The sequence below is a fragment of the Neophocaena asiaeorientalis genome, unplaced genomic scaffold (genome assembly GCF_003031525.2).
Source record: "Neophocaena asiaeorientalis asiaeorientalis breed wild unplaced genomic scaffold, Neophocaena_asiaeorientalis_V1.1 scaffold134, whole genome shotgun sequence".
Lineage (NCBI taxonomy): Eukaryota > Metazoa > Chordata > Mammalia > Artiodactyla > Phocoenidae > Neophocaena > Neophocaena asiaeorientalis.
The window spans coordinates 29,123,970-29,147,161 of NW_020185339.1; the positions used below are offsets into that span (position 1 = coordinate 29,123,970).

Genomic DNA, 23,192 nt, shown 5'->3' on the forward strand with positions numbered 1-23,192 from the left:
TTTTTTTTTTTTTTTTGCGGTACGCGGGCCTCTCACTCTTGTGGCCTCTCCCGCCGCGGAGCAACAGGCTCCGGACGTGCAGGCTCAGCAGCTGTGGCTCACGGGCACAGCCGCTCTGTGGCATGTGGGATCTTCCCGGACCGGGGCACGAACCCGTGTCCACTGCATCGGCGGGCGGACTCTCAACCACTGCGCCACCAGGGAAGCCGTCCAGAATTTTAATTTGTGATGATTATATTATTACTGTTAGGGGCTCGGTAAGTGTTGGAATAGTGCCTGGCACATATAGTGCTTTATGTGTGTTGTCTCATTTAATTCTCACAGTCGCATTATTTTCTCTATAGTTGAAGAAACTGAGGCACAGATATTTAATGAATTTGCCCCAGATCACACAGTTAGATAGGGTGGAGTTCAGATATGAACCAAAGCAGCCATGACCAGAGTCAGAGATCTTAGCCTCCACACTGCTCTGTCTACTAAAAAAAACATTTGGTGACATTTGGCTTGTAGGCTCCTGGCCCAGGAACAAGTAGCAGGCCCAGGATGCTCCTCAGGACTCCTGGAGCCAGAGGGCACCCCCCCATGGGAGAAGATGCCAAACTCTGGAAGGGAAGTTAAAGCAAGCCTAGCTGCTGACACTTTCTTCAATAGCCCTGAACTGTCCCTGAGACAGAGCTTGGGAGATAGGAATAACGAATGAATAGAAGCCAACCTATTAGTTGCAGTGTTGAGATGTGGCCACCAGGAGGCAGCAGAAAGCTGGGCTCTGAGCCAGGGAAGGGTTGGGGAGCCTACCTCCCATCCTGGCCTTTGTACTTCAGGGCTCACTCGTTTGGACCTTCTGGGTGACTTCGGACGCTTCAACTGGCTGGGCAATTTCTACATCGTGTTCCTCTACAACGCAGCCTTCGCGGGCCTCACCACTCTCTGTTTGGTGAAAACCTTCACCGCAGCTGTGCGGGCAGAGCTGATCCGGGCCTTTGGTGAGAGGGAGTGGGGGTGAGGCTGGTGGGGTTGTGGGATGGAGCCCTCTGGAACAGTGGTCATCCCAAGCAGGGGAGATGGCATGCTGTCTGCTTTGTTTGCAGCGTATCTCATCCACCCATTCTGTGGCTTGGTTGTCTTATCCCTGAGGACTGAACCTATATCCCGCTTTTGACTGCCCACCCTGCCTCTTCCACAGGGCTGGACAGACTGCCGTTGCCGGTTTCCGGTTTCCCCCGGGCATCTAGGAAGACCCAGCACCAGTGACCTCCAGCTGGGGGTGGGAGGGAGAAAACTGGACACTGCCATCTGCTGCCCAGGCCTGGAGGGGTGCCCAGGGGTGGGTGGACCTCAGGACCTGGAATCTGAGAGGGTGGGTGGCAGAGGGGAGCTGAGCTGTCTGCACTGTTGCATCATCTGAGCCAGAGTTTGGGACCAGGCCCCCCAGCTTTTCCAGATTTAACTGTGGGCCCCAGCGTGAGGTGGGGCTGGGTGACTGGGTCTGGCTCCCGGTCCCAAATTCGTTTACACATCAATCTGCCTCACTGCTGTTCCGGGCCATGCCCATAGCCATGTTTACATGATTTGATGTGCAATAGGGTGGGGTGGGGGCAGGGGAGGGACTGTGCTGGGGGCAGACTTGGGAGGCAGATTGTCTCCCTTGCCTCTGGCCCAGCAGAGCCTAAGCCCTGTGCTATCCTGGAGGAGCTATGGACCACTGGAGAGACAGGGTCATAGGGAGGAGAGGCCACAACCATCAGCAATAAAGTTGATCCCAGGGTCTGCTTTGGTTTTTTTAAAGGGCCTGTCTCTGTCTATTTGAACAGCTTTGCTCCCACCAGTCCTGAGTCTGCAGAGAGAAACAGAGGGGTCCTTGCCACCATCCTTTCCCTTCCCCTCCATCCGTATCCTCAGTGACCTTTGGGGACTTGGGTCTGGTGTTAGGCAGTGGGAAGCTCCTCTTCCCTTAGCCTTCCTTAAAGCTGGCTGGTCACCTGACTTTTCCCTATGCCCAGGCCTTATTTCTGTGCCTTGGTTATTGGGGGTAGGTGGGCATCAGTGTAGGAATGGGATAACATCCCCCTGTATAATATCCCCTTCCCCCCTACACCAGCCCTTTCCTCCTTGACCTGCCTATTGGATGTAGAGTAAAAGAAGTGGCTGCCTGACAAGGGTTTATGATTCTCGGAGAAGAACCTAACTCCATCTTTCCCAAGGCTATCAGTGTCTTGAATACTCTGCAAGCCCCCCCTGCTATGTTGGGGGTAGAGGCAAAGTTTCCGCTCATGGTTATGTAGATTGTACATTGCCCAACTGCTAGAGGCACCATTCACCTCACAGTCACTGTATGTATAGTTACTATGACTTTTCTTGCAAATGGCAATCAGGTGGCTTGAGGAAGGGCTGCTTTTTTCTAATGTACACAGTTACTGTGAATGTTAGCCATAGAGCTGAGTGAGGAGTGAGTATGGAATACCAAAAAAAAAAAAAAGTGTAGTGCCACAAATACTTGCTGAGCACCCTACTATAGGCCAGGTGCTCAGCTAAGATTGTGTTTAAGTTTGTGCTTAAGAACTGCTGTGTGTAGTAAGGGTGACATAATTTTAATACCATACCACAGTGGATGGCAGTTAATAACTGGTTCTCAAGGAAACATAGAGGTCCAGTGTCAGAACATCAGGGAGGGCTTCTTAGAGAAAGGTTTTTTTTTTTTTTTTTGCGGTACGCGGGCCTCTCACTGTTGTGGCCTCTCCCGTTGCGGAGCACAGGCTCCGGACGCGCAGGCTCAGCGGCCATGGCTCGTGGGCCCAGCCGCTCTGCGGCATGTGGGATCTTCCTGAACCGGGGCACGAACCCGCGTCCCCTGCATCGGCAGGCGGACTCCCAACCACTGCGCCACCAGGGAAGCCCAAGAGAAAGATTTCTAAATGATAGTAGATTAATGGGTGAAGTGTTGCAGGCTCAGAGCCTCTGAGATAAGACCCGAATGGCTCCAGCGGGGGCAGAGAAGGAGAAAGATAAAGAGGTGACTAGATGGAGGGTAAAGGGAAGAGATCATCAGACTGTTAGATACTATGACTTTAAGTACCCACTGCCCTCCAGCAGTTTCCAATCCACAAGTTGGGTGTTTGGCAAGGATAAGAGAGGGGACAAAAGTTTGAAGTCCTAAACCAGACTATAGGTATGAAGCTCTGTTCCTGATTCTGGGGAAGCTCCCAGCAGAAGACTGCAAAGCTACCAGGGAAAATGGTCCCCTGGTATCCAGCCCTTCCAGTCTTGGTTACTGCTAAGGAGGAGAGATGGAAGTGGGGGAGGTTGGGGGAGGACCACAGAAGGGAGGCTCTGGTTGTGTGCCCAAAGGGCTTGGCTGGCCTTGGGCAGAAATTGGATCCCATAGCTCCTAGATGATAGCACGGGGACATGGCCTGCCAGGTAGGCTTGGGGAGAGCAAAGATCCAATTCGAGTATCAGGGTGATTTGGTGCCACACATAGGCTTAGAGGTAGAGGGATGCTTATCCAGGCAGCCAAGGACTGTACAGCTGTTAGAATTTCCTAGGCAGGTGCCTGCCTGGTTTCCAGGGTGGAAACGAAGTGAACCAGCGGTGGCCGACTAGAGCCCCCGCCCCGGTGGTAGGGGGCGGGACGGTCCTGGGAGAAGGGCGGGGGGCGGGGCCAGGGGCCACTTAAGGCGGAGCCCCGGCGTTCTGGCAGAGCCGGAGCCTGACGGCAGAGCCCGGCAGGATTGGCACTTACCCACGACCCCCCTTCCCTGCTATGATGGCCGGTCAGTAGCAGGTTCCAGACCCCCCGGGGGTATGTAGGCAGAGCTGGCGGCGGCCAGGTGTGCTGAGCCACAAGAGCTCTAGGGCACTCTGGGGGCAGCTCTGCCTGCTGCGCTCTCTGGTGCAGGGGGAGATGCCCAACTGACGAGCGAGCTGGTGAGGACAAGAACGTTCCCTTTTGGCCCGAGTCCGCTGCATCCATGGCGCTGCCGGCCAGTCTGGTGCCCCTGTGCTGCTTGGCACTTCTGGCGCTGCCGGCCCAGAGCTGCGGGCCGGGCCGGGGGCCGGTTGGCCGGCGCCGCTACGTGCGCAAGCAGCTCGTGCCGCTGCTCTACAAGCAATTTGTGCCCAGCGTGCCCGAGCGGACCCTGGGCGCCAGTGGGCCGGCCGAGGGGAGGGTGACAAGAGGCTCTGAGCGCTTCCGGGACCTGGTGCCTAACTACAACCCCGACATCATCTTCAAGGATGAGGAGAACAGTGGTGCAGACCGCTTGATGACCGAGGTAAGGAGGCCTCTCCCCACCTGCTCGAGGGCACCGCCAATTTCTCTGCTCTCCTCTGGCAGCTGGCGGAGGGGACGGGGGATGGTGTGAGCTGGACTTCATCTATAGGGACCTTGATCTCAAGGACCTACCTACACTCCTCACCCCTCACCCGCCCCCCACCCCAAAACACACACACACACACACACACACACACACACACACCTCTGCTGGCTGTACTGAGTGATCAGGAGGGATCCAGGGAGAGGCTGCATGGGGAGGGGGAGAAGGGACTAGTGAGAGTGAAGCTGGGAGAGACAGGGAGGGCGGGGAAAGGAGGATGGCGGCAGGCGAGACGGGAAATGGCTGAGGCGTGGACCGGGGGTCAGCTACCGAGCCAGGCAGGAAGGGCTGGGGTGAGCTGGGGGCCAGGAGCTGGCTAGGCAGCAGACAGAAAGCTCTACCCTTAGCCTGGCTCCTGACCTGATTGTGTTAAAGCTCTGTGGGCTAAAGAGACTGAAGGGGCTGGGAAAGGGGTGACCAAGGGTCAGGTCATCAGGCCATCTACCTGAGGAGGGGCTGGGCAAGAATTGTCTTTGGCATGGGGGAGGCATCTCAGAACCAAGGTAAAGCTATTCTAGAGTCTAAACGACTGTCCTGGGGTGAAAAGTGATCTTTGATGGGAAGAACAGATGGGGCCCACCTGAGAATCAAAGGGTTCCTGTGTCCCTCAAACTCAGTGTAGCTCAGGGACTTTCCTTGGAATTAAAGGGTTAAAATGAATTCAACTACCATGTATTAAGCACCTGCTGCAGACCAGAACCTAACCAACCTATGGTGAGGTGTGAAGGACCACCTCTGCCCTGTGATCTCAAGTGTCCGAGCTGGAAGGAAACCTGGAGGTCACATTCTTCCACCAAAAAGTGATTTAATCAAAATCTTGAAACTAATTAGTGGCATGCCTGGGACTAGAATTCAGGACTCCTGATTCTAAGTCCTATACACTTTCCATTACACCACCTAATTGTGTATGGAGTGGGGAGGTGGGGGGAGAGGGAGGGGTACGGATTTCCTCTGATTAACTGCCATAGTTTTCCAGGTTACTTTGTTAGGAAAACCTGTCCAGGGGAGAAAGAATTCCTTCTCGCTCTTGCCCTGAAGCATTCCTCCTACCCAGAGACTGGGAAGGGGATACTCCTTCCCTCCTGGCCAGGGATGGAATATACTGGCCCTTTCCTCTGGTTTCACCTGCAGCAGAGGGGGCAGGACAAGGGATAGGCCCAGGAGAGGCTCTGACAGGCCTGGGAACCCCCCTCGGTCCTGCTTATCTCCCACACCCTGGCTGCAAAAGGCCTCCATTGAGTTGGCTCTGCACTGGGCTGCTGCCCCCGCAGGTCAAGGCCTCAGGGCCTCCTTAGGGGACAAAACGACAAAAAGTTGGAAGGAGTTACCACTTTTCCTGTCTTCCCCCTCCCCTCCTCTCCAACCCTGCGGAGGTGTAGAAGACTCGGGAAGAAGGGCAGGGGGGAAACGTCCCTCTGGCAGTTAGGAGAAAACCAAGTCCGAGGAGAGGTCAGAGCGGGGAAAAGAAAAGGAAGCTGTCCTCTCTGTGCCTCCTCCCGCGAGGTCCGTGCTGTGGTGCGCGCCAAGGTCTCCGGCTCCCAGACTGGAGCGGCCGAGATAACCGTGGTCTCACTCCCCCGGCGCAGGCTTCCAGCCGCTGCTGCTTTTCCTCCTCTCCACTCCCACCCTGCAGGGGGCCCCCCAGATCCGCGCAAGGGCTGCTCGCGTTATTCTCAGGTGTTACTCCCACGCCTTTCCGCGCTGCCTCCGGAGCAGAGACGGAGAGATGGGGGGGCTCTCAGGGCTGGCGGAGCCCGAGCTGGAACTGGGACGGCTGGCCGCGCTGGGGGAGGGGACCCGGCGGGCCGGAGCAGGGATGGGGGGCGCGGCTTTCTGCCCTTTCCTCTCTCTGAGCCGGGGCGGCTGAAAAGCGCCTTTGTGGATGGAGCTGCTGAGTCCGCTTCTCCCGGCGCGTCCCCGGCCTCGGCCCGGGATTCTCGCTCGGTTAAGTCATCCGGGAGAATGGCCATTGTACTTCGCGCAGCCCCCGCCGCCCCAACCCTTTTTCCAGCAGCCTAGATCCCGCACGGCTCCGCCTGGGCACCTCTGTGGGGGGCACTCGCACCACGAAAGGGTTAATGCTAGGGGCTGAAAGGAGGAGGAGGAAGGAAGGAAGGAAGCGATGCCCGGTGCCAGGGAAGGCAACGAAACAAAAGATGAATCAGGCGGAGGGAGGGCAGCCGGGGCTTGGGGCGGGGGCCAGGCCAAAACAGGGGCTCCTCTCGCGGAGCCGGGCTGCTCAACCCCTCCCTGACCAAGCTTACACCCGCTCTCTCCACTCTTGCCCTTTCCCAGGTTGAACTGAGGTCCCAGAACAACTAGGGATGAGGGGCGGAAATTAAAAGTGGGGGAAAGAACTAGGTCTGGGCGCTCCCTCTCAATCTCAGGGGTGACCCCACAGTTCGCCAACGACGTTCTGGAGAGCATAGATTAGCGACTACACCCATTCAGATTCTCACTTCCTCAGGACACTCAAAATCTGGGAGGGACTGGAGGGGTGTCGGGAAAACAAAGAATTAACCCGCCCGTCCAGGTCGCTTTAGCCCCCATGCTGGTGGTAGTGGTACTGAGGAGACTGACTCCTTTATTCCCCGCCAGCGCTGTAAAGAGCGGGTGAACGCGCTGGCTATTGCGGTGATGAACATGTGGCCGGGAGTGCGCCTACGGGTGACCGAGGGCTGGGACGAGGACGGCCACCACGCTCAGGACTCACTTCACTACGAAGGACGTGCCCTGGATATCACCACGTCCGACCGCGACCGCAATAAGTATGGGTTGCTGGCGCGCCTGGCAGTGGAAGCCGGCTTCGACTGGGTCTATTACGAGTCCCGCAACCACGTCCACGTATCTGTCAAAGCCGGTACAGTACGGGGTGGGTGGTGAGGTCCCTCCGGGAAACTGAGGGTACGCAGCCCTGTTGCGACTCTAGGGGACCCCAGGCGGGCGTTAGTGTTGTAAACCCCCCTTCCATTTCTGCCCAGGTTAGGACCAGATCCGTGGGAACTTGCATGTTGTTCCGGGACTGGTGAGGTCTGCGCTGGGCTTGACCCACGTCTTTGACAATCTGTACTAACATTCTGGAACTGGTCTCCATGCAATCCTCTCTCTGCTTGTCCCCTCCAGATAACTCACTGGCGGTCAGGGCAGGCGGCTGCTTTCCGGGAAATGCCACCGTGCGCCTGCGGAGCGGCGAGCGGAAGGGGCTGCGGGAACTGCACCGCGGTGACTGGGTGCTGGCGGCAGACGCGGCAGGCCGGGTGGTGCCCACGCCCGTGCTGCTCTTCCTGGACCGGGACTTGCAGCGCCGGGCCTCTTTCGTGGCTGTGGAGACCGAGCGGCCCCCGCGCAAGCTGTTGCTCACTCCCTGGCACCTGGTGTTCGCCGCTCGAGGGCCTGCGCCCGAGCCAGGCGACTTTGCACCGGTGTTCGCGCGCCGGCTGCGCGCGGGGGACTCGGTGCTGGCGCCAGGCGGGGACGCCCTTAGGCCTGCGCGGGTGGCCCGAGTGGCGCGGGAGGAAGCTGTTGGCGTGTTCGCACCGCTCACAGCGCACGGGACGCTGCTGGTCAACGATGTCCTGGCCTCGTGCTACGCGGTTCTGGAGAGTCACCAGTGGGCGCACCGCGCCTTTGCTCCTCTGCGCCTGCTGCACGCGCTGGGGGCGCTGCTTCCGGGCGGGGCCGTCCAGCCAACTGGCATGCATTGGTACTCTCGGTTCCTCTATCGCTTGGCGGAGGAGCTGCTGGACTGAGCGCTCCAGGCATAGAAACCTCGTGGCATCCGCCTAAACGGGAGTGTGCGGGCTGAGATCTGGAGATGTGGGCAGCAGACGATGCTGATTGGGAGGGAGGGAGGGATAGGGAGAAAAATGGACGCGATGGTTTAGGAGCAACCTCTAACTGAGAGGTTGGGTCCTAAAGTAGATGGGGTTGATGATGGGTACTCGTCGACGAGGACTATTTCTCCTCTTCTTCCCCAGTGCCTCAGCCCCACCCGATTATTTTATTTTATTTTCTATTTATAAATTGTAATATAATAATCTGCTTGCCCCGCCTGGCAAGATGAGGGGCTGGGGCACAGCGTTAACAGTTAATCTGACATGGGAGCCAATCTGACATCTGACATTTTCCTACAAGTGGGCTAATAAAGGGAAGGCTTCCAGGAGCTTATTGGGAAATATCTCTATTCAGATGGTGATTTACCTCCAGATTGGGGGAGGGGGGTACGGAGAAAGGGAACCATACTTTACTTCCCATTCCCCTCTCCTTCCCCAGCAGATCGTCCCACCCTGCTTCCTCCTCTCAGAGGAGGCATCCCAATCGACCAGCAACAGAGACCAGAAGAGTCTGCCCTTTTCTAGGCTGCTAGTTCTTTTTCCCACCCAGAGAGGACTAGCATTCTGCCCACGTGTTTGCATACCGACTGTTGGAGGGACCAGGGTTACCCAAGGAACAAGAAAACCCAAAAACGTCCTTTTTCTGTTCATAGGGGCTCCAGAGGTGGCTCAGGCCACTGTGGGTACTGATACTTAAAGAATTCTGGCCCCCAATTGTTAGCCTGCAGTCCTGGCCCCTCCCTCAAGAATCATCGTAATCCCCATCCTACTCTGGTGTAAGGGGTCTACATGGGGCTGATGTTTTTGGGGGGGATGTAACTGGACCAACTGATGACTCATGGGAATCCCTAGCTAATTCATAACTGATAGTCCCCACACACTCTTGATCAAGAGAAAGAACCTGGACAGAGGGCTAGAACCCATCCCTCCTGATGGGCTGAGCCCAGATGTATGGGGGTAGAGGGGGCACAGGCTCTCCAAGCGAGGGCACATAGGAATTAAAACCTGAGCCCCCTTCCTGATCACCTGTCCTGGTTGTTGTTTCTACTGGCTTCCTCCACCGTTCCCCTCTCCCCTCTCCCATTATTTCTAGCTCTGCTTTCCTGGCCTGGGTGTTTCTGGAACCTCTGGGTCCAACGCAGCAGACACCTGGAATCCAGGCAGGCAAGTGACCCTGAGTTAGGAATGGAAGCTCCGAGGAAGTTGGACTGCACGGGAAGGAGAGTGTCAGGGCCCGGGGGATGGTAGGGGTTGGCGGTACCACCAGGAGCCCACCCTTCCCTGTAGCGGCTATGCTCTTCCTGCACAGGGTCCCTGCTATATACTGCCCTCTAGTGGCCTTCAGGATCGGTTCCCTTCCCGGCCAAAGGAAAAATGCTGCGCAGAGGGTGGACTGGATTTGTGCCGAGGAGCCTTCTCCCAGGATGCAAGAGATGGTGGATGGTACTTGTTAAGCTGCCAGGGCTTAGCCACAGGTATCAGGGGCTGGCGAGGAACCCACCTGCCTCTCATTTGGAAAGTGGCACTTTTGTATCCCTTGCACCTGGTTTAGCTCTGTGGCTCCTGGAAGCTGGAGGTATGGTTGTAGCCTGTAGTATTCCAGATTTCCATGTGCATCCAAGTTGCCCACTCACCTCCCTCACCCTGTGACACTTTGAGTTCAGTGTCTGGAGGAGAAAGCATACTTAGGGTTCCAGGTAGTGCTTGATAAAGCCGACATTTGGAAGCAGGCTAAGTTTACCTTTAGAATCTTTCCACCTCCCATTTCCCTCAGTCCACACCAGGTGCCCATTACCACCACCCTCCCCCTTTCAGAGGGATTTCAGAAACACAGTCCAAGCTGTGGACCTTTCCTTCCTACTTTCTAAACCTGCTCTTGTCTCATTCCATCAGATCCTGATGCCCTACTGTCATGTCACTCCAGGTGATGACTAATCTAATAAACTAATTAGTATTTCTACGTTGGTAGGCCTGTTTTCACAGGCCTATTACATGATCAAAAGATCATGTAATGCATATATCTTAAAGGCCTGCTGAAAATAAGGCCTTAAACCATAAGACCATAATGGTGCTGATTCCTAGCACCTTAATATGTTGGGCAGGAGATATCTGGGGACAAGGAGAACTGATTGGTTTCCCTTAAACTACATCCTGTAGATTACTCCCCAGGCCTGAGGCTCACCTCTCACCCTCAACTTCCATCCCTCCTTATTCTTGTCTCCTTCCATTCCCTTCCCTCAAGCAGCAAAGAGTACCATCTCTATGAAGATGGCCAGGAAGGCATATTTACTTGGCCACACAACATCTCCAAATGCAGCACCCCTTCTCATTAACAGAATTGGCAAGGAGGATTAGGGAAAGGAAGGGCATGGCTAGGAAGTCAGGCAGATCTGGAGATAATGATCCCTCCCTGACAGGATTGTTGACAATATCCATGTATGTGCCCAATGTGGAATAGATACCATTGAGTTTTATATACTCTGCACCCGTTTCTCACTACCTTTGCTGCTGTCTGTCTGCTTCTGTCCTTACCACTCTACCAGATGCAGCATTATCAATGGTTCCCAGACCTTTGGGGATTGTGTTGTCCCTATAATTGTTTGATTTCATAACACTCCGTTCTTCAGAAGGTGCTGTGTGACAGATTTAGGTTTGCTTTAGAACTAAAGTATAATTAAAAGTAATCTTGTTTTGAGAATTGCAGAGCATTTTGTGATCATCCTGGCAAGACCTCTCCACATACTGGGAAACCGGAGTTGAGAAGCACTGCTTTAAGGTTCAGGTGACCTTTTTATTGCCCAGAATCCAGATTTTTCTCCCCTTCCTTTCTTCAAGCAGGAGTTACTGAACATCTACAGTGTAGCACCGTATTAGGCACTGAAAAACACACCAAAGTTAAGAAATAGCTTCTTAAAGGTATAAGACTGTTAGCTGCCAAAGCAACATTGTTACTTAATCAAGATGAGTTGAACGGGTGCTAAATGTCATATTTGTACATAGAAGGCCTTGTGGAGAAAGTAGGGCCTGAATAGGATGTTGTAGCCTGTGTAAGTGGAGGAGACTAGAAAGGCCATTCCAGACAGAAGTACCAACATGAGCGAGGACTTGGAATCTGGGATGAAGATGTGCAGGCTGGTTAGAGTAGGAAATTGGGAAATGTAACTATATATAGCTAAAATTTCCTGAGAACTTACTGCAGGCCAGGCCCTGTTTTAGCACTTTACATACTTTCTCATTTGGTCCTCACAATAACCCTATGAGATTGTATTACAGATAAGGAAAATTGGGGCAGGCATAACGAAATAAGAATGCCTTGATGGGGGCTTCCCTGGTGGCGCAGTGGTTGAGAGTCCGCCTGCCGATGCAGGGGACACGGGTTCGTGCCCCGGTCCGGGAAGATCCCACATGCCGCAATGGATGGGGCCACATCCTATGGGACCTTAAGCTGGTTTTGACTCTTCCTCATTCCCTCCATTGGGTCACTAGTAAGTCTAGCTTTCTGACAGTTATTTCTCTCTCATTTTCATTGGCTCTTCTTCCTCCTGCCTGGATGACTGGCTTCCTTAACTAAAGCAACCTAGCTACCAGTTAAGGAAATACAGATGTGGGTGCAACTCTCTGGCAGTCATCCATGGCAGGTTGGTACACCAAGCCAGAAAGCATGAGAAGACTCTCAGCTCTTTTTGAATTAGAGGAGGGGAATGTTGCACTTTGTTATGGACTGAATGCATGTGTCTCCCCCCAAATTCATATGTTGAAGTACTCATGCCCATGTGGCTGTATCTGGAGATGGGGTCTCTAAAGAAGTAATTAAGGTTAAATGAGGTCATACGAGTGGGCCTTGATCTGACAGAATTAGTGTCCTTACAAGAAGACATAAGAGAGAGCTTGCTTTCTCTCTTTTCACATGTGCAACGAAAGGCCATGTGAGGCCGTAGTGAGAAGGCAGCCGTCTGCAGGCCAGGAAGAGAGCTCTCACCAGAAACCAAATTGGCTGGAACCTTGATCTTGGATTTTTCCAGCTTCTAAAACTATGAGAAAATAAATGTTTGATGTCTAAGCCACCCAGTCTGTGATATTTTGTTATGGCAGCTCTAGCAGAATAATACCATAAGCTTCCAGAAATGTTTGAAATAAGAAGAGGCCAGTGCTAAGATGGGGTCCTTAGTGAAGATAAACAACTCTGCTTGAAAAATTAGCATTTCTGACCTAGAGCCTTGAGATGTTTATCCCTGACTGTGCTTTTGTGGTCCCTCCTATATTGGAGGAAGCTTTCTTCCCTGTTTGGGTAACTGAGGCAGCTGTCTATGGGAAGCAGCCTATGGCTGGTTAGGGTATTTTCCTGTGGGGGATTTTGTGGTCAATTATCACATTCAAACCTTCCTCTCCCTGTTATTGTCTCTATATGTGACTTGGTTAATGATGAACATCTCCCATGAGAAAGCGGTATCTTTAATAAGGGTTTACTGAGTGGCTACTATGTGTCAAATATTGTGTTGTGCCTTGGGCATAGGACAATGAAGTCAGGCATCGCTCTTACAGGTCATCTGGTGAGACAGGCATAAGTGGTTAGAAGGTTGTTGAGTGTGGTAAAGAGATGAGAAGTGGCATTTAAGCTGAGACCTGTACGATAGGTAAGAGTTGTTCAAGCCGAGGGAACAGCATGTGCAAAGGCCTGGAGTTGGGGAGCAACAGTAAGATGAATCTGAGGAGCATCGACAAGTTCAGTATAGTGAGCGGGAGATGGGGTCGACTTTAAGGATTTTCAATCCTGTCTGGAAGTTGAAAGCAATTGCAGGATTTGAAGCAGGTGAGGGGAAAAGTCAGACTTGCATTTTAAAAAAAGGAAATTGGGGCTTCCCTGATGGCGCAGTGGTTGAGAGTCCACCTGCCGATGCAGGGGACACGGGTTTGTGCCCCGGTCCGGGAAGATCCCACATGCCGCGGAGCTGCTGGGCCCGTGAGCCATGGCTGCTGATCCTGCGCGTCCAGAGCCTGTGCTCTGCAAAGGGAGAGGCCGCAGCCGTGAGAGGCCCGCGTACCGCAAAAAAAAAAAAAAAAAGGAAATTTGCCAGGACTTCCCTGGTGGCCCAGCGGTTAGGACTCCTCACTTCCACGGCAGAGGGCAAGGGTTCCATCCATGGTCGGGGAACTAAGATCCCACATGCCATAAATAAATAAAAAAGGAAATTGCCAATTGGATGGGTTTTTTGGGTCGTCTTTATCCCTAAGTAGGTTGGTTCTCATCTGAGCATATGAGTATCGCTAATTCTGACCACAAGTAGGAAATGCCCCCGTCCCTACAGAGAGCGTGTTATGGGAACAGATGGAGGTGGGGGCAGCGTAGGGAAACTGGAGCAGGACAGGATAAGATAGAAACAGAACTGAAGGTGGTACCTCAAGCCCTGGCTTTGCTTCTCTCTGAAACCTGAACCCCAACTGTCTCTCAACTTCCCTCCTTGAGACCACATAACCTAAGAACACAGTGGTCTGCTTTCAAACCACATGGTGTCAAAAAAGGATTTATTGGAACTAGGGACTCTTTTTCTGCTATTCTCTTTTGCTTTCCAGCGATTCTTTCCACGGAGCCTTGACTTTACTTGGAGCTGATGGCCCTAAGCTGAGACAGAGCTGCCACCCTGAGAGCCAGGTCTGGGCTGAACATTGCAGCTGCCCAGGGAACAGCTGGTTAAGCCCTCAGCAGCTGCAGCAGCTGGGATTCCACCCAACATGTGAGCTGGGATTAATCCCATTTCCTCCACACACATCCTTTCCTTGTTCTAGTCCCTGGCTAGTCTATAGTAGCTCGTAGAATCTTTGAGGCTAGATATCATGAATCTCTCCCTGAACTAAGCTGGAGTCAAAGTCACCCACCTTCCTCTTCTCTTGGAGGCAGCTGGCCCAAAGCACCTTAGCACCACCACATGAGGGAGGATGTGGGTCTCTCTCTCACACACAACCTCCTTTCCCTCCTTATCTCTATCCTTTGATAAACTGGCTAGGTTGGATTATTCTCTGAAAAGTCTCATTTTCAATAACTTGTAAAATTGTCTAAAGATGAAGGGGCTTCTTTGGTGGGGTAAGAAGGTGGATTTCCTTTATCTTTGAAAGACTCTATACCGAGGCCTGGAAACTTGGTGGGAGTGTTGCAGGAGGATCAAGCATCCTACTGGTGGTTGTCACTTTTCAACTGTGATTGCTTCTCACATAATGGTGGCTCCACAGTGAAGAATAATAGGGCTGTATATTCTATTTGGTGCCTATGCACCAGCTGTGTGACCTTGAGGAAAATCACTTTGTAAGAGATGCCAGAGGCTACTACAATGAGGTGTTTCCAAGAGGTTGGAAACAGGGAGGTACTCTGAGATTTAAACAAGTCAAATTAACACACAAAGGGACAAGGCAGTTCCTCTCAGGTCCAGAGACTTGACTCCCTCCCTTCAACAAATATTTATTAAAGCCCCTGCAAATACTATTAGGCATTGTACTATGCTGGGGATTTTTGACAGTTTTCTAGAGAAACAGGCAGTCATTTTAATGGATTAAATTAATTAGGTTTTAGCTTAGAGGAGTGGCCTGATCAAATTTGGGTTTTAAAAAGATCACTCTAGCTCCTAAGTGGAGAATGGAGTTAGAAGGGAGTGGGCCCAGGGAGGAGAGCAAGCAAAAAGGATAATGAGATAATGAGAGATGATGTTGGTTGAGATAAAGAGGTGGCAATGGAGATGGAAAGGACAGTTTCAGGAAATATTTGTATTTGTGGGATTGATAGGACTTGGTGGTTGATTGGACAAAGAGGAAGTGAAGAGTAAGGTAGAAGAAGAAAAACATTTCTTTCAACTTTATTGGCTTGATATTAATGTATCTAAAATGAAAGAAAAAGTCATTGATCAACCAATATCAATCTATTGATCCAAAATGGAATGTGGCAAATGGGAAACTCAGTCAATCAGAATTGTTACCATGTGCCCAGAATTATCTTGGGGAGAGAAGTGCCGAAATGTGGCAGGGATGGTTCTTTGGGCCTCCACGTGTCCTGGCCAAAATACCTTCACAGAGTCAGTCCTCTTCTTTTATCCTAATGTTCTGCTCATCAGGCACCAAATTGATACCTCGCTGAAAAGGGAGTGCCCTAGATAGAGGATGCGCGGACTTCCTCGGTAGTGGAAAGGGAAAGCAACAAATACATACATTGGCGAATTGGTTCCCTGATTTGGGAACCCAAATCAGGCGTTCATGAATTATTGTGAGGCTTCCCTAGCACGTGAGCATTTGGAGGTCCTGAGCAAGTCCAGTTCCAAGTTGTCTAGACTGAGTGCTCTTCCCAGCGGCATCTTTCCCAGTGATGTCCAGGGAGGGATCCAGACCATCTGCCTCTGGGCATACCTCTCTGGCCAAACTGCGAATTCATTTTCAAACTAATAACGATAATTACTATGATGGCTTCAATGTAATGAGTACCAACTATTTTTTAACAGAGTGATAGGGATATCACATACATTATCTCATTTACTTCTCACAACAGTTGTGCAAAATAAGTATTTGATTCCAGAAAGATTTAAGCAGGTCACAGGAGGGCTGGGGTTCTGGGTTCTAAGGTTGTACAGCCAGAAACAATGCCTCAAATCATAGAACCAAGCCAACAGGGGCACTGTGGCAACTGCCACTAAACACTAGACAGTGCAATTTGCAGACCAATGCCCTGACTGGGTGCTGGAAGGCACTGCTGACACCATGGCCAGTATCCACCCTGGAACTCGATCTTTCTGTGGCAGCCGGAAAGAATGACAAACATCTACTATCTTGTTGTTCTAACCATTTCATAGAAGAGAAACTGAGGCTCAGAGCAGTTAAGTACCTGCCTGAGATCACACAGTGAGTCAGCCAGGATTTGAAACCGGGTCTGATTGACTGCAAAGTCCATGTTCTTTCCAATATGTTTTGCTGCTATGATGCACTTTACCTCTCCAGGCTGCAGTTTCTCAGCCTGTAGTCTGGAGAAGTTGTGTTATATCAGTGGTTCTCAGAGTGTAGTCCCCAGACCAGCAACCTCAGTATCACCTGGAAACCTCCTCAAAATGCAAATTCTTGGGCCCTACCCAGACCTACTGAATCAAAAACTCAGGTGTAGGTCCCAGCAATCTGTGCATTAACAAACCCTCCAGGTGACTCTTATGTGTCCTCACCCTTCAGAATAACTGTACCAGATGATCACTAAGGTCCTTCAGCTCTAATATGTTATAATTCACTTATTTTGGAAGTTGCTGGTTGTGATTCGTGGATCGAGAAAGGTCCCCTGAGAGGAGCTAAGTACTTCTCATTTTCCTGAAATGGGTTGGTGTTTATCAAACTCCATGATAACAGAATTCAAGAATAGGTGTAAGAGTGAGGAAAGAACCACACATATGGAACATGTAGGGAACATGCCTGAACGTGTATCCTAGCTATTTTTCTGGGCAGTGCCTAGAGACACATATCCTTAAGTGGCCCATTGACATGTGAACATCTGGGAGGTGCCCCCAAATCCACATGTCAAAAATAAGTGCATTGGGCTTCCCTGGTGGCGCAGTGGTTGGGAGTCAGCCTGCCGATGCAGGGGACACGGGTTCGCGCCCCGGTCTGGGAAGATCCCACATGCTGCAGAGCGGCTGGGCCCGTGAGCCATGGCTGCTGAGCCTGTGCGTCTGGAGCCTGTGCTCCGTGGTAGGAGAGGCCACAACAGTGAGAGGCCCGCGTACCACAAAAAAAAAAAAAAAACAAAAAAACATTAATTCAATACTCTCCCCATGTCCCCACTAAGCAATTCTCGTTCTTCCCCTGTCCTCTAAATCTATAAATGGAATTTTGTCTCTATTAATCAGGTCATCAACTTTTTAACTTGAATCTGGAGTGCACTTTGTGTGAGTCCTCACCATCCTCTCTCTTGCTACTGTGGTCCAGGCCCTCATCTTTCTCCTCCTGGGTATCAGCTTCCTAACAGTGCTCCTGCCTCCAGCACCAGTCTCTCTCGGTACATCCTCCTCCACAGGGTCGCCAGCATGATCCTTACAAAGCACAGCTGTCTTCACGGTACTGCCCTCCCCATAACACTCCCACCAAGGCAACATCAAAGGTCCCTTTGCTCATTGCAGTGCTTCCCAAACCTTGTACTATTTTCATGACTATGTCCATAGACCCATTCCACCCATATAATTGTTGAATATTTTTCTCTAATTTCACTGGCTTCTCTTTCTACCAATTTCAACCTCTTCTAAGCAACAATATTTGTGAAGTCAGAGTTTTGGCATTATAGCTCTTGTTTTTCCTACCACACATTAAAATTTACATAACAAAAAAAATTTCTTTTGTGTATTACCTAAGTCATCTTACATAGCACTAGTTGTATATTTGGAAAACCCTGGGGTACAGAATAAAAACCAAATTCTTTTTTTTTTATTTTAAATTATTTATTTATTTATTTTTGGCTTTGTCGGGTCTTCATTGCTGCACGCGGGCTTTCTCTAGTCGCGGTGAGTGCGGGCTACTCTTCGTTGCAGTGCGTGGGCTTCTCATTGTGGTGGCTTCTCTTGTTGTGGAGCACGGGCTCTAGGCACGCGGGCTTCAGTAGTTGTGGCATGCGGGCTCAGTAGTTGTAGTTCGTGGGCTCCAGAGCACACAGGCTCAGTAGTTGTGGCACACGGGCTTAGCCGCTCCTCGGCATGTGGGATCTTCCTGGACCAGGGCTCGAACCTGTGTTCCCTGCACTGGCAGGCAGATTCTTAACCACTTCGCCACCAGGGAAGTCCCAAGACCAAATTCTTAAAGCTGGCATTCATAGCCCTCCCTGATCTGATCCCAGTCAAATTTCCAGCCTGAATTTCCACACGTAGCTCCCCCTCACAGAATGCTCCAGGGACAGGGTCCACTCTGTATTTCCAGACACACTGTGCTTTCACTCTTCTCTGAGCATTTTGCCTTAAAAAATTTTTTTTTATTGAAGTATAGTTGATTTACAATGTTGTGTTAGTGTCAGGAAATCACAGCAAAGTGATTCAGTTGTGTATGTATATACATACATATATATATACATATATATATATGTATATATATATATATATGTATATATACTGATTCACATTTTCAGATTCTTTTGCATTATAGGTTACTACAAGATATTGAGTGTCGGGACTTCCCTGGTGGCACAGTGGTTAAGAATCCCCCTGCCAATGCAGGGGACACGGGCTCGAGCCCTGGTCCGGGAAGATCCCACATGCTGCAGAGCAACTAAGCCCGTGCGCCACAACTACTGAGCCTGCGCTCTAGAGCCCACGAGCGACAACTACTGAGCCCACGCACCACAACTACTGAAACCCACGCGCCTAGAGCCCGTGCTCCGCCACAAGAGAAGCCACCACAATGAGAAGCCCGTGCACCACAAGGAAGAGTAGCCCCCGCTCGCCACAAATAGAGAAAGCCCGCAGGCAGCAGTGAAGACCCAACACAGCCAAAAAATAAATAAATAAATTTATAAAAAGAAATACACAAGTTATTGAGTATAGCTCCCTGTGCTATACTGTAGGTCCTTGTTGGTTATCTATTTTATATATAGTAGTGTGTATATTTTAATCCCAAACTCCTAATCTATTCCTCACCATCCCAGCATTTTGCCTTTGTGCTTAGGGCCTTCTTGAGCTTTAAGGCTCAGCTCAGTTATCATGTGGAATCTCTGATCCTTCCAGACAGAATCAATCAACTTTTCTTTTCTTTCTTCCTTCCTTCCTCCCTCTCTCTTCTTTCTTGAAGAAAAATTTCTTCCATGCTTCTAGCTACTTATACTGTAATGTGAGATGATATAATTTTGCCTTCTAATCTTTTTTTTTTTTTTTTTTTTTTGCGGTACGCGGGCCTCTCACTGTTGCGGCCTCTCCCATTGCGGAGCACAGGCTCCGGACGCGCAGGCTCAGCGGCCATGGCTCATGGGCCCAGCCGCTCCGCGGCATCGGCAGGTGGACTTCCAACCACCGCGCCACCAGGAAGCCCTGCCTTCTAATCTTTTGCCTGATAATTTTCCCTACTATAACATTCAGAGGTGTATCATTCAGAATCCTTGGAGGAAAGAGATTGCATACTCAAATGGGAAACTGAAGATAATATAATGAAAGGGATATTCATAAAGGTGTGGACAGAGTAATGAAGTATCTACAAGCGTGGTGAAGCATTCAGTCTGGCATCAGTGGGGAGTCATCAGAGGTGCTAACCCCTAGGCCTGAAGGGGCAAGGGAAGGAAGGATTACAAGAATTCAAGGGAGCTGCAACTGTGTCTAGTTGAAAGAGAGGGCTACCCAACAGGGTCTGTGGCCTCTGGTAGCCCCATGAGTGAGTCCAGGAGAGACGACAGAAGAACTGCCAATTTAATCCACAAAATCATGAGAAGTAATATATTGTTTTTGTTTTAAACCACCAAGTTTTGATATAGTTTGTTATGCAACAGTCGATAACATACATCAGCAGGGAGGTGAAGCCTTTCTCTACCAAAACTGTGGAAAACCAAGAAACCCTGAAGACCTGTAAAATGGAACCCATCATTTCAATGGAAGCATAGCAAAAATGTTTTCACTTTTCATAGAGATAATTAAAACAGTTTTCTGGGAGCATTTCATCTTTATTTTATCTCAGTTGTTTGAGACAGAGCAATGTATGATGCTGTCACTAGAAATTTTATTCTAAGCTTATTTACCTAACAGGATAGTTTGCTTCCTTTATTTTATCCTATATTGGTGATCTTTGCATATCTGTGATTTTTAAAAATTAATTTATTATTTATTTATTTTTGGCTGCGTTGGGTCTTCGTTGCTGCATGCAGGCTTTCTCTAGTTGTGGCTAACGGGGGCTACTCTTTGTTGCAGTGTGCGGGCTTCTCATTGCGGTGGCTTCTCTTGCTGTGGAGCATGGCCTTTAGGCTCATAGGCTTCATTAGTTGTGGCACACGGGCTCAGTAGTTGTGGCTCACGGGCTTAGTTGCTCTGTGGCATGTGGGATCTTCCCAGGCCAGGGCTCCAACCCGTGTCCCTTGCATTGACAGGGGGATTCTTAAGCACTGCACCATCAGGGAAGTCCCTACCTCTGATCTTTACAAAGTAACCGTTTATGCCCTACCTTTCACGGTGACATATTTAACAAGCAAATATCTTGGTCCCAAGATATGCAGGTCTTGTAGAATGGCTCTGTAAAAATTTGTTCCTATTCTCTTTTACCTTTCTATACTATAGAGGGTGGAAAAGAAAATGCTAAAATTTCCAGGCTCTTTTGCAGGTAGAGATGGCCACGTGATACAGTTCTGTTCAAGAAGACACAGGTGAAAATCTTCTGTGAGATCTTCTCATCCAGAAAAAACTACAAGAGAAAGCCCTTTGCCTTAGTCCTTTTGCCTTCTTCTTGATTGGAAACAAGAGAGTTTGAGGATGATTTAATAAAGAGATTATTTACAAAGGTGTGGGCAAGGTGTAGGGAAGCAAAAGGGATAGAATAACACCTCCGGGTGAGTATCAGAGAGGCTGTTATTACTGTAGGCCTGAAGGGTAAGGGGAGGGAATTACTGGAAACAGAACACTGAGAGCTGTCTGTGTTAGGGTTGGGGGAGTGCTTTGAGAGGTGCTGTGACCTTCAGTGTGGGAATTGAACTTCTCTTCCTTCCATTTGATCTTCTGTGAGTACTCCTCTTTGGCTGAACCCCACTGGAATCCAAGGGGCAAGGTCTACCTCCTGGACACAGATCTGGGTGGAAAAGAGTAGAGAGTTAATGTGGAAATACAAACAGCATAAAAGGCATCTATCAATATTATTTATCTTTATATCCCTAGTGTGCAAAACATGGTAAGACTGCCTGGTACAAAGTAGGAGATGAATAAACTTTTATTGAGTTGAATCCAGTTCTTTGTTTTATCCTACAGTGCTTACAACCTAACCTGGAACTACCGCCAACCTCATTCAAGCCCAATAATCCAGCATAAAATTGCTGGTCTGCAAGGAGCTTCCTTTAGCCAGTAGAAAAGGTATTTGGGTTCCTTTCTGAGGCCAGATTAAGAAGTGGCTCTTTGGGGCTTCCCTGGTGGCGCAGTGGTTGAGAATCTGCCTGCTAATGCAGGGGACACGGGTTCAAGCCCTGGTCTGGGAGGATCCCACATGCCGCGGAGCAACTAGGCCTGTGAGCCACAACTACTTAGCCTGCGCGTCTGGAGCCTGTGCTCCGCAACGGGAGGCCGCGATAGTGAGAGGCCCGCACACCACAAAGAGTGGCCCCCGCTTGCCATGACTAGAGAAAGCCCTCACACAGAAACGAAGACCCAACACAGCAAAAATAAATAAACAAATTAATAAACTCCTACCCCCAACATCTAAAAAAAAAAAAAAGAAGAAGAAGTGGCTCTTTGGGGACTTCATTGGTGGCACAGTGATTAAGAATCTACCTGCCAATGCAGGGGACATGAGTTCGAGCCCTGGTCTGGGAAGATCCCCCGTGCCGTGGAGCAAATAAGGTGTGAGCCACAACTACTGAGCCTGTGCTCTAGAGCCCGTGTTCCACAACTACTGAGCCTGTGAGCCACAACTACTGAAGCCTGTGTGCCTAGAGCCTGATTCCGCAGCAAGAGAAGCCTCCGCAATTAGAAGCCCACGCACCAAGGAAGAGTAGCCCCAGCTTGCCGCAACTAGAGAAAGCCTGCGTGCAGCAAGGAAGACCCAATGCAACCAAAAATAAATAACTAAAAAAAATTTTATTTAAAAGGTGGCTCTTTGAAACAACTTTTGTAGATCTGGACATTTTTAAAGAATTAATTTTATTTTGGCTGCGTTGGGTCTTCGTTGCTGTGCGTGGGCTTTCTCTAGCTGCGACAAGCAGGGGCTACTCTTCGTTGTCGTGCGCAGGCTTCTCATTATGGTGGCTTCTCTTGTTGTGGAGCATGGGCTGTAAACGCACGGGCTTCAGTAGTTGTGGCACGTGGGCTCAGTAGTTGTGGCTCACGGGCTCTAGAGCGCAGGCTCTGTAGTTGTGGCGCCCGGGCTTAGTTGCTCTACAGCATGTGGGATCTTCCCGGACCAGGGCTCCAACCTGTGTCCCCTGCAATGGCAGGCAGATTCTCAACCACTGCGCCACCAGGGAAGCCCCAATCTGGACATTTTAAAGAATGAGATGGTTCTATAGTTTTATAAAGCCTGTCCTCTAATCCAGTCTAACTCCTACACACCCACCTCATCAGGGCCTTGCAAAAGAAACAACTTCTGTGTGCTACCTGTATGACTCTCAGTTTCTACAACTGAGAGAACAGTGATAATAGCTACCCATTACTCAAGTCTCAGGCACAAATGTTACCTCCTCAGCTTCCTAGGATATCATATAAAAAAAGAGGAGTAACACCCCAGGTTACTCTCAGTGGGTTAGCCCACTAATGTCTTGTTTATTTTTTCTCATTGCAGTAATTACTTTTTTCTTTCTTTCTCTCTCTCTTTCCCTACTTCGGGTCTTAGTTGCAGCATGCAGGATCTTCATTGCGGCACATGGGGTCTTTTTTAGTTGCGGCATGAGGGATCTAGTTCCCTGACCAGGGATCAAACTGGGGCCCCCTGCATTGGGAGCATGGAGTCTTAACCACTGGACCACCAGGGAGGTCCCTGCAGTTATTACTTTTTAACTGTAACTCATTTATTGTTTGCTTGTAGATTGTTGGTCTTCTCCCCCAAAATACTTGCTCCTTGTAAGCAAAGACCTTGTCCCTGTTGTTCATGGCTCTATTTTAAGCACCTGGAAGGGTGCCTGGGACGTGGTGGTTGTGCGATAAATATTTGTTCATGAATGAATGAATAATGCAAATTAACAACCTCAGGCTGTGGAGAATATTAAATGAGATGACAATGAAATACACCTGGCACAAAGTAGCACTCTAAATCTAGGTCTTTCCTCTTTATCTTCCCTCACCTCCTGTATCCAATCCTTCAGCAAGCAAGCCAGCTT

At 50.3% G+C, this 23,192-nt stretch overlaps 2 protein-coding genes across 6 annotated transcripts in view; both read left to right on the forward strand.

The window, feature by feature from the left end:
• Positions 1–1,785, forward strand: part of LMBR1L (limb development membrane protein 1 like) — a 12,733-nt gene extending 10,948 nt beyond the window's left edge. For all 5 annotated transcript variants that reach the window (XM_024736541.1, XM_024736543.1, XM_024736542.1 and 2 more), the window contains 2 exons: positions 822–983; positions 1,184–1,785. In XM_024736541.1, coding sequence (XP_024592309.1) covers positions 822–983; positions 1,184–1,251 — 230 coding nt within the window. In that variant the 3' untranslated portion in view covers positions 1,252–1,785. The remainder of the gene's footprint in view (positions 1–821; positions 984–1,183) is intronic.
• A 1,000-nt stretch (positions 1,786–2,785) lies between these two features.
• Positions 2,786–8,209, forward strand: DHH (desert hedgehog signaling molecule). Its single transcript, XM_024736546.1, has 3 exons — positions 2,786–4,271; positions 6,972–7,233; positions 7,497–8,209. The coding sequence occupies exons 1-3, from the start codon at positions 3,969–3,971 to the stop codon at positions 8,120–8,122; spliced, it is 1,191 nt and encodes a 396-aa protein (XP_024592314.1). The 5' UTR covers positions 2,786–3,968; the 3' UTR covers positions 8,123–8,209.
• Positions 8,210–23,192: the final 14,983 nt, after the last annotated feature.